This window comes from Sinocyclocheilus anshuiensis, unplaced genomic scaffold (genome assembly GCF_001515605.1).
Source record: "Sinocyclocheilus anshuiensis isolate Anshui unplaced genomic scaffold, SAMN03320099.WGS_v1.1 scaffold253, whole genome shotgun sequence".
In the NCBI taxonomy this organism is placed as follows: domain Eukaryota; kingdom Metazoa; phylum Chordata; class Actinopteri; order Cypriniformes; family Cyprinidae; genus Sinocyclocheilus; species Sinocyclocheilus anshuiensis.
Window position 1 is genome coordinate 2,354,065 of NW_015537969.1, and position 11,880 is coordinate 2,365,944.

Here is an 11,880-nt window from a genome sequence, read left to right on the forward strand (position 1 = left end):
ATTAACAAACCATTAACTATGACCTTTGCCTCAATAAACTCCTAATTTGCTGCTTATTAATAGTTATTAAGGTAGTTGTTAAGTTTAGGTATTGGGTAGGATTAGGGATGTAGAATATGCTCATGCAGAATATGTGCTAATAAACAGCCAATATGTTAATAATAGGCATGCTGATAAGCATCTAGTGAGAATTGGTCCCTATACTAAAGTGTTAACGAATTTTCATATCATATAATTTCTGCCTTCTTATATATTCTTATATTTCCCCTTTTGGTTCTAACTGTACTGCTAGTTATGGCCTATAACCGATGCACATTCACTCATGCTGACAAATTGCCTCAGATGCAGTGAGCACAGACTTTTAGTACAGTAAGTCTGTTTGAACACCATAATCAGGCACAAAATACAGTTCTGTTAAAATGACCCTCTATTAATAATCCTCTGTTATGAATAGAACATCTTTAACAATCCCTAAATACACAGGACATAAAGTACTGCACATAAAGGCTCTCAATATTTTATGTGGGAAAGATTGTAATAAAAATACACCCGCAAGGATTTATGCAAAATGCGAAACCTGCAGATCGGATTGTGCATCACTGCAGATATCAGCTGCGTGGAGAACACTGCCATTGTGATATTCCCCTAGTCGTCATGGCAAACTTTACCTGCTATCTCCTCCATAGAGGCGTGAGTTTTGGGAATGCGGGAGTGGACGTGATTCATGAATGTTTTCTATGCATGCGTCCCCCTCGTACCAAGGTCGTGCCCTGCTCAGCCGTGGTCCTGGGTGAGTCCCATCTGCATACGAAAGACCTTGGCAGGGGTCAGTGTCCAGATTGTCCAGCAGAGCCCCGGCCGCAGATGTTTGGGACACTGAGGAGGGGGGGATCTGAGGCTGTATGTTGGGACTTGTCCTCTCTGTGTGGACAGCTGCTCTGAGCCATCCTGACCCCCAGAGGCTGCTGGAAAATGGAGGCAGTGCACTCCAGCTGTGTCATTGGCCGGCTATCCTCCCCATTCATCAGTCTTAACACGGGGTTACTGGCGTCTACACGAGTTATTGATCACTGATGTCCAAACGCGTCCGGCTGTCAGTTTCAAATTGAAATGATGTATTCAATTGCATGTTTTGTTGGTTTTGTTTATCACCTGCGATGACAAAACGGCTCCGGTCATTTGTTCTCATTATAAATGAGAGTACCAATGCCATCTGTCTGTGGTGCTGATGAGTACATTCGAGCCAATCGAATGGCATGAGTCCATACTGGACACTTAAAACTGGCCTTAGCAAACATATCACAATTATCGAACATCTGCGTGAGTGTTTCTGGACTGATCAGACTGCTATTCTGTCCTGAAAGCCACTGGAGCGGACTTCCAGCTGTCAACCAGCTGTCATTCAAACACTTATTACTCTGTGTCAACTGTCAAATTTTGTTTCAATCATTTGATCCAATCCAGTTTGTGGCATTGTTTAACCACTTGGGGGCAATACAATGTTTAAAAACCCTGTATAGCATCTGTATCGCGCTGAATCCATCTTCATTGGAAGTATGCAAGCTCACTGAGACCATATAACAAGATATAATTGCCCTCTGATTCTGGAAGCCCTAGTGGGAGTCTGTTGTACCCCTGAAGGTCAGAGGTGATCATTGTTCAGGTCATAAGATCCCATGTGGGATTCCTCCTCCTGAAAAGACATAATAGGCATAACTTGAGCTGAAACAGATTAGTCAATTATAGCAGTTGTTTCGTTGATGAATCAATAATGAGCTGTTCATTCAGCCATGCACCACTGAACCCTGATTAGAGCCTCACACTGGGCATAAAGTGAGGGCATCATCGCAGACTCTCACAAATCAATGAATCAAGAATTAGTCTTTTTTTTTTTTTTTATGATTCACCTACAGTAGTCTACATGCTGGGCTCAAGAGAAAGGTTTTTTTTTTCTCTGTTTTTTTCTTTTCTTTTTTTTCATGTTCTGTTTCTTTATTTAAAGGAAAATGTGTGTGTGTGTGTGTATGTATATGTATATATAGTGTACATATACACTAACATTCAAGTTACCATTCAATATTGTGAAATATTATTACAATTTAAAATAACTGTTTTATATTTGTGCATCGGCACTCATTAAACATTTATAATTAATGTTGAACCTAATATTTTTTAATTGTATTAATAATTAAAAATACTTGTTTTATTTTAATGTTTAATAATTTAAGAATAATTGTAAGAAAAATGTATCATCTAGGACATACATAAATTGGCGCCCCCAAAAATTTGAAAAATTAGTCAAACTAAAAATATATTATTTATTTATTTATTTATTTACTTATGTAACCAGGAAGGTCCCGCTGAGATACAATATCTCTTCTACCAGGGAGCCTTGGTCAATATGAATGGATTTTTATTAGTTAAGACATTATTTAACCAAGTGGCAGAAATGTGGTACACACTTTTCTGAAGCTAAACATTTCACAAAAAGATATTTCAGCCTATAAAACATATGTTTCAAATAAATGCCCAGCGTTGTGTGTTTGCAGATGCCACCTGGTTTGATTATGTTGTTAAATAAATCGATAAAATTCACATATGTTCTCCCACACACTTCATCTCCCTTCATACAGACACAAATGCATACAGTATATTATTCCTTTCTGCTGTTCTGCGATGCAACACTATTTGTTTTGTATTGTTTTGGAGTCATTCCTAACTTTTTCTGTTTTTCTTTCTCCTCTCAGGGCACAACGGATCCTCAGTGTGTTGTCTGGGACTACGGAAACCCGTAAGTCACAAATCTGCATCCGACACACACACACTCACGACATATTTCAGATCTCATTTTATATTTATTCAACCCAGTTGAGAGCATTTTGACATCAGTGTTTGTATTTGCAGACTCATTAATAATCAGAAGTTCATGTGATGAAGTCTTTGACACTACATTAATTGAATTAGTGAGCTGAAATTTGCATCATTCATCTCACCTCATGCGTTAAAGTGAGAATTTGACACCCAATTCCCAGTTTTCAAAACACAATGCCTTCAATCTCATGATCTGATTGTCTTGTGAATCGATCCCATCCAAAAACCTGTCAGCCGTCATGGCAGGAGCTTTATTACCACATTGTCTTCAAAAATCTAAACAATGTTGCTGTTCCTGAGGGATCTCTGGTTATGAAATTACATGCTGTGTCCTGTTCACTCTGTAGTAGTTCCCTATAAAGTGAACACAGTCTACAGTTAATTGTGCTTTCAGGTTCTCAATACTACTCCCCTACTGGCAGAGCTCGTAATAAGCATCTCTCAGCCTAGATGTACAAAAAAAAAGTCAAACAAAAGTGTTTTTTCTTATTTTGACTGCATCTTGATGACGTAATCCTGTCTGTTGATATGCTTTGGTTGCGTCTTTGTGCCTGTTTATTTAGGAGCTTTGAGAGTGCCGCATGTATTCTAGTTCACGCTCTGTTTGTATTTGCGTCGGAAAACATCTGCGCTCCGAGTCTGTTTATATCAGGGAAGAGCGATACAAAAGAGTTTTTGAAGCATCACAAATAAAGTGAGAGAGAAAAGGACAAAAAGAGACACGTCTACACTGAAGATACATTCACACTGACAGCGAGTTACAGTCATTCACTGACAATGAGTGAAAGAGACTGCTTGCGAAGTTTGACCTTGGTCACCAACTAGACACCTTGAAAGTGAGCGACACAGCACAACAAAGCTAAAACGTTGCGTTTTTTAATCAATGAAGCTGTCTACGCTGCAGACTTTGTTGATTTTCATGGCAGCTGTGCATGAAGCACCTGTGGAAATGCTAGAATCTCGTGTGTCCTGCGCGCTCGGCTGCGCCAGTATTTCCTTTTGTGTAACTCCCCACTGGCACAGCACACCTCACGCATCATTAATACGCACCGGGAGGTGGTCGGCACAGCAACAGGCAGACCTGACTAGACAGGAGAGTAGCTGGCAGTAATTACTGAAGCAGAAAAACCCTTCTATCTGCAGGCCGCAAAGTCAATTACCGCAAAACCTGATTACCTCTCCCACCAAACTACATTCCAAATCATTCCGAGATGAATGCGCTAGTGTGATTAAAAAGCGGTGAGATATAAAGATTTTTATCGTTATTATAAACCCAAACATGGCAAAATCACTCTTAAAGCCCATCCGGTGGATTCATTGCCCTTTATTCATTATCAGACGCTTGAAAGGGGAGATTGATACTGTACTGCATAGAAGAGAAAATTACAGGCTTTGGACTTCATAGGTGTGTTTTTTTGTCTTTCAATACAGATCTGTTTGTGTTGGCGCTGCTTTTTTTCCACATGCAATTATCTGTTCATTTAAACAATTCCCAGCATCAGACTTTTTAAGATTACGATCATCTTTCTCTCGCCTCCTCTTTTATTGTTGTCTCCTGTACCACAATAGAATGATTTCTAATTGCTTCCAGCTCACTGTAGTTATTGCACTTTGCCTGTGCATAATCAAGTGAAAATTGTGCAGTCTGCTTTTTTCAGTGAATTCATTTATTCAAAGCAGCCATCGCTCTCTGACGCAGGTTCAATTTCCACGATTAGCTGAAGTGTGTCAGCAGAGAATTGTTCTTAATATTTGCATGTCTTTACATGCACTTTACCCCTCGTGTTCTGTTGAGATTGTCTCTACGGGTTTTATGTCCGGGGTCCCAGAGAATAGAGATATGCGCAAAAATAATAATATGAATTTCAAAATTATTTTACCTTCTTTTTTTAACTTCAAGTTTATTTGGCATAATGAAATCCAGTTATGACTATGTAATAGTAGTGCCATCTGTTTTACCTTAAGTAGACATGCATTAAAAACCTGTGTATCCGTTATATACGTGTGTGTGTGTGTGTGTGTGTGTGTTTTAGAGTCTTAATATGTAAAAGATAGTCTATAATCAGTTTGTGTAAGATTATGAAAAGTCAAAAAGTATCATCCTGAAAGAAACTGACAATGTTAAGTATATTTTTTTTAAGCTGTAAAAATGGTCCTGGGGTCTCTGAGACCCCAAACAGCATGAGGAAAAAAGATATTCCCAGTGAGTGATTCCAGATATTTGTAAAACTTTAAAACAGTTTCAAAGTAAAATCTTAGTTTGGACATGTCCTGGTGACTCTCTATCCAGTTTTTATTATTACATTTATTCATTCACAAAAGTTTTTTTGAGGGCAAAGTCTTCAAAAACAACTCTTGAGAGCTTGGAGAAACTTACAGAGAGGGGAAAAATCCCAAGTCTGCATGAACTTTGCACTGTGCGTGGCTTATAATCATAAATTCTCTTTTATGTACAGAATGACCTTACCAGAGTTTCCTTTTTAATGTTTTATTTTCTTTTTTTCAAAGCTCACAACTGCCTGGGCTTTACTCTTGTACAATCATATTAAATCAAATTTAATCCCTCCAACCAAATCTAAACCTCCATGGGGCCATTTTAATCACTGCTGGCAAAAAAAGCATGGCGCTAAACAACAAATTGCTTTTGATTATGATAACGTAATGGATGTACTATATGAATGTGTGCACAGTGGCTGAGTAATGTTTTCACAGAAGTGCGGTCGTGCAGCTGTGGCATGTGTGAATGGATGCAGGGGGCTATCGGAATCAGTCTGCGCTGTATTTGTTACCAGTTAATTTGTTTTGAGTGAAGCTGTGTGGAATTTGTTTGCATGTAGAGGATCAAATTGCATGCAGTTAGGACATGTGCTGCTGATGTTTGTGAACAGAGCGTGTTGATGTTACATGGGCTTATGGGTATTGATGTTGTTCAGAAATGGACTTTGCTCATTTGCCTAGAGGGGCAAACATGGTTTGTCATATTTATTAGCTCTGCCTGGTTGACTGACACCTCTAAGCAGTTATAAGAAAGTGGGAACAGATTATATGGGCTTTTCGAGAGTATAGATATATTTGGGGTTGGAAAGATTTCAAGACTTATGCTCATTGAGGCTGCATTTATTTGATTAAAAATACAGTAAAAACAGTATTATTGTGAAATACTATTACAATTTATAATAGCTGTTTTATATTTAAATATATTTTTAAAAGGTAATTTAATTCTTTGAGACCAAGCTGAATTTTCAGCAGCCATTACTCCAGTCTTCAGTGTCCCATGATCCTGCAGAATCATTATTAATACTGTATGTTGATTTGGTGTTGAAGAAACATTCCTTCTTTGATATGAATGTTGAAAACAGTTGTGCTGCTTAATATTTTTGTGGCAAAGATTATACTTTTTTTCAGGGTTCTTTGATAATAGAAAGTTCAAAAGAACAGAATATATTTGAAAAAGTTATTAATTTTGTAACTGATATAAAAGTCTTTACTGTCAGTTTTAATCAATTTAATATGTCCTTGCTGAATAAAAATATTAATTTCTTAAAACCATTTGAACAATAGTGTTCAATAGTATATTAATAAAATATTTTTATAATGTAATTTATATATATTTTTTTTAAATAAGTTTTTCATTAGATGGCAGAATTTAAATTTAAATTTTCTAAAATCTCTGATTTTGATTTATTGTTCCTAAAATTACTAAATTTTAATTTTCTAGTACTTAAATGGCATAAAAGGAAAGAATACTGGTAGGGAATTCTACTTTTATTTTCCTAAATTGATGACATTGTTATTTTCTAACATAGTAATTTTCTTATTGGACATAAAAGTAAATAATATACATCATCACAGGCAGGGTAATGAGCTCTTGTGCCTTCCTGAAGGGGTTTAATTTGCATGTGGAGATAACCACATGCAATCTTGAAGGGGTTTAATTTGTGATAATGAGCAACGTGAATGTACTTTATCCCACTTTTTACTTAACATGCTCCAGTCCAAACATGTAAATAAACGTAGCTAAAATACCAAAGTTAAAACTACTGTATTGTTTGAGAAGAAAGACACCGTGGAAAGCCATGAGAGACATCAAACTAACACGGTGTAGGAATTTGGTTGCCATGGACAATGGTCAAATGTAAAGTTTACAGGTCACTGCACAAGATATTTGATGGCAGAATGTTACTATTGACCAGTCAGAATCCAGAGATTCCAGAGAGATGTGTAATATAATGTTAACAAACTCAAACACATATTCACACAAGTTCTTCCTCTCTCAGTTGTCTTTCACTGTCCACATTCTGTTTCTCTCTCTCTCTTAATTACCCTTCTTACTCTTTCTCTCCTCTCCGTACATTGCTGTGTTTTGCTTCCTGACCTTCGTTTGAAGTGCAACTGGTCTCTGCATGCTTTCTTTCATCTTAATGCCACCTTTCCTTCCAGCTGCCTTACATCCCGCTGATCTCCCTCCCTCAACTCTCCTTTCCTCCATTTCTCTTCCCTGTGGCCTTGAAGTTCTCTTCTTCACTCTGTGGTGATTTTGCCTTTATTCGCCCTTTTCCCTGTCTTTTTTCATCTGTTGAATCAGCCTGGTCCTCTCTCCTTCTCTATCACTGTTCCTCTTTGTTGTTCTTTCTCTCTCTGTCTTTCGTCCAGTCCCTCTTTCTCTCTCTGTCTCTCTCTTTATCAGCTGTGGTGCTTGTTAATTGCCAGCAGGTTATGGTGCCCTTTTCAGTGCTGTAGGAAGCCTTTGGTCGCTCCCCATGAAAAGGACAAAGCTTTTAGCGCTTCACATGAGATGAGGAGTATGTGTCTCCAAACACACACACACACACACTGCTGTCCTAAATGTCTAATATTAGAGCAGTTTACATTACATTTACATATAATCATTTAGCAGATGCTGTATATGTATATGTATATATATATATATATATGTGTGTGTGTGTGTGTGTGTATGTGTTTCTGTGATGGTAAAGCTTAATTTTTAGCATTTCAATATGCTGATTTTATGAGTAGTTTAAAATAACAGATTTGAAATAGACTTTTAGAACAGAGATTTTATTTTATTTTATTTTATTATTTTTTTTGTAAAAGAGTTTGTCCTCACTTTTGACGGTTTAATGCATCCCTGCTAGAAAAAGCATTCATTTATTTTCAAAAAAGCAGTAGCAATAATCAACAGTGTTACCATCTGCCATTCATGTTAACTTTAAGCAGCATAAGAAAAACATTTGTTATCCAATATATGCAAGGTTTTTGGATAAAAAAGTGAGCCATTCACACATTTTTTCTTTCTTTATCAAGCAGAGACAGAAGTTCACTGATCTTTACCAACTGACTCACATTTGCTGAGTAAGTGTCATCACTCTAACTTGAGTGTGACTGAAGACATTTTGAGCGTTAGAAATGTCCCCTGTTACAAATCGCTCCCTGGTCTCCTATACTATACAGTGATGGGACCTGTGATACAGTCTTTGTGTAAAGCAGTGAAGAGGGAAGTTCTAATTCACAGGAAATGAGTGCAGGAGGCAGAGCGAGATCGATGGAGATCACAGCACAATGGCCTGTGAAGACACATCTCTGATGGCCGACTTTCATTCTTCAACACCAGCAGCTGGTGAGGCTAGTTTGTCATAGAACTTAACATCTTCCTCTCAGTTTCTTATAGTGTGTGGGAATTACTAACTTTCTGTCTTTTTGGTTGTGAAAAACTTGGAAGATACAGTAATAATCTTTTTCTCTCTCTCTCTTTTTTTTTTTGTTTGTGTTTGAATTGGTCGTGCTGCTGAGGCTGCAGAGGGGCGTTCTGGGGCTAAACAAGCATAAGCAGAAGGAAATTACAGATTCTAGACAGACGTCTAAGAGACAATTGTGTCGTTGCTTCCATGGAGAAGAAAAAAAAAAGACAGTGCTCTCGTGTGGTTTCTTATCGCCTATTTAGTGCCAGGGTAATGAGAGAAAAGACACCAGTTCTGTACGTGTTTCTGTGTAGCACACTGTTCTCTTTTAGTATTCCTCCTCCTTTGCTACTCTTTCTGTCTCTTTCCTCTTCTCAGGCTATAGGATGTGGGCAGCAGCAGAGGTATAGGGTCTGTGAGGCTTAAAGGGGCTCCTGAGGGACGAGGGTCTGCTTCTTTAATCTGTTTGTAACCTGGTAAACTGGAAACAGCTCCAGAGAGCAGCAAGGAGAATATGTCCTACAAAGGCGCTTTTGTTTACTCCAGTTATTCACATCCCTTAGCTTCCCTCTGTCATTTTGTAAAGTGTGGAACTCTGAATCCCTGAGGCTGATGTGGAAAGAGACCAGAAAAAAGGAGAAGCTATGCTAAAATCATAATTTATTCATTATGTTAGTATTCTAAGGACACTAGGTTTTAGCTTACAGCTTATTTGTGCAGTTATGCAAAATTGCAAAAGTATTGATGGTTTTTAAACCGGTTATCTTGACTCTTTTTCATTAGTCAAACAAACAGATAGCCTCACCCCCAAAGTCACACCATTGGTTGAACCAGTGACAAAACTATCATTCAAAAGTTTGGGGTGAGTAGTTTATTTTATTTGTATTTATTTATTTATTCATTTTTGAGAGAGAGAGAGAGAGAGAGAGAGAATACTTTCCAACAAATTAGCATATTACAATTATTTTTGAAGGATTATGTGACACTGAAGATTAGAGTAATGGCTGCTAGAAATTCAGCTTTGCCATCAAAGGAACAAATTACATAAAAAAATGTAATTAGTTATTTTAAACTGTAGTAATATGTGACCCTGGACAACAAAACCAGTCTTAAGTCATTGGGGTATATTTTTAGCAATAGCCAAAAAAACATTGTATGGGTCAAAATTAACGATTTTTCTTTTATGCCAAAAATCATTAGGATATTAAGAAAATATCATGTTCCATGAAGATATTTTGTAAATTTCTTACCGTAAATATATTAAAACTTAATTTTTGATTAGTAATATGCATTGCTAAGGACTTCATTTGGAAAACTTTGAAGGCGATATTCTCAATATTTAGATTGTTTTGCACCCTCAGATTCCAGATTTTCAAATAATTGTATTTCGGCCAAATATTGTCCTATTCTAACAAATCATACATCAATGGGAAGCTTATTTATTCAGTGTATGTATAAATCTCAATTTAAAAAAAATTGACCCTTATGACTGGTTTTGTGGTCCAGGGTCACATATTTGACTATAATTAAAATTTTTACTTTTTGATCAAATAAATGCAGCCTTGGTCATCATGAGAGACATTTGTAAGATAATTCTATGTTCAAAAACAGAAAAAAAAAGTCTATCAACTTTTTATCACATTAGTGTATATGCTTGTATTTCAGTGTGATATGCATATTTATTTATTTATTTTCCACCTTGGTAATCACACAGTTTCAATCCAAATGAGGCTGATTATAGATTGCTCATATAGAACTTCCCCTTTGCCCTTCTGTTTCCTCATTTGCAAGAGGAAGAGGCAAGACACATCACCATCGTTCAGGGTTATTTCAGTTAATTTGCTGTGTAGGAGTTGCATTAAACTGAAGCACATTTCCACAGTCATCATCCTAAGCCTTGGATCAGTATATTCAGACACAGTCACAGACACATTTCCCTGCAGCACTGCATGTCGCTGTCCGTGGTGCTGAAACAGGTCAAGTCAATGAGATGGTTTCACACACAGAGAGATTTAGGGTCTTTAAGCACTAATTAGCATTTTAATTGAATCTACATTTAAATAAACATTAACATTAAACATAAAATAATCAAATGCACTGTAACTTCCCCCATAGCTTTGATAAACTTATCATACATCAAACCCTGGTGACATGAAATCTTACTTGGCTACAATGACCTGCAAAGCGGACTAGACTTGATGCTAATAGTCTAGACTAGTGATTGAATTGCAAGATCTTTCTCTTATCAAATTAGATGATTCTACAGAACATTTTACATTCATTCAACATTAGATGTGGGCTTATGCTGTATTTGGAAGGCTTCCAAATAGGGAAAAAAAGCCTGTACACAAGAAAAAAAATAATAAAGAAGAAGTCACAGCCCACAGATGATAAGACAGGGAGGTAATTATTTGTTCATCTAAGGATTCTTCGTGAGACATTTGCACAGCTTGAGTTGAGAAATCATTCTTTTTGCAGGGTTTATCTCCACAAACATCCACTTCACTTCTCACTGAGTGTGTGTGTGAGCACATGCCCCACATCGACCCCACACCAACCCAATGGCCCAATACACGTGTTTATTTTAAAATGTTTCTCTCTGCTCGGGCAACTGCAGGACATTATGCTGGCCGTGGCTTCGTGTTTACAGTTCAATGTTTTAAATGTCCATATGTCCGTGCCATCTGTCTTCTAAAGCCCTACCTCTGTTTTAATGAGAAATGTACCGCAATGAAGTCTAGAGTTAGCGAATGCACAGAAATAAGTTGAGTCCATCATAATGCCCCACATACACAGAGATTTGCATTCAGCCATACTTCAAAAACACCATGGTGTCATCTGTCAGTACATGCATTGTTTACTAAAGCAAGTGTGCTGAGAACAATGTGGGTCATGAGATACTTTTGAGGTTGTTAGATTATTTACTTATGGTCAACACTAGGACATATCTACTCTATCATACACATTTTGGAAATATAGTAATGTCACCAAAACTATGAAGCAACATAAAGTGAAGTACCATCATGTTATGTTTTGGATACTGGTGCCCATTATGGGATGCTGGATTGCTGGTGCTGCTACTTGGCTATTGGAATTACCTATAGTGAACCAGATTCACCAGAAAGATCATTTCAACAGCAACAACAACAACAACAACAATAATAATAATAATAATAACAATAATAATTAGTATTATTATTTGTTAATACATTTAATACATAGCCCAATAAAAACGTCTTATCAAAGCTAATATTAAATAAAAATAATTAATGCATGATTGAACAAACAAACAAACAAACTATATATATACATATATATATATATATATATA

General features: G+C 36.9%; 1 protein-coding gene and 1 long non-coding RNA gene across 4 annotated transcripts in view; both read left to right on the plus strand.

The window, feature by feature from the left end:
* LOC107670015 (uncharacterized) overlaps positions 1-11,880 on the plus strand; it is a 718,471-nt gene that overhangs the window by 228,633 nt on the left and 477,958 nt on the right. The gene's annotated exons all lie outside the window — the stretch shown is intronic.
* Positions 1-11,880, plus strand: part of LOC107669951 (adhesion G protein-coupled receptor B2-like) — a 303,770-nt gene that overhangs the window by 200,214 nt on the left and 91,676 nt on the right. For all 3 annotated transcript variants that reach the window (XM_016462397.1, XM_016462388.1, XM_016462399.1), the window contains exon 15: positions 2,748-2,791. In XM_016462397.1, the coding sequence (XP_016317883.1) occupies positions 2,748-2,791 (44 nt within the window). The remainder of the gene's footprint in view (positions 1-2,747; positions 2,792-11,880) is intronic.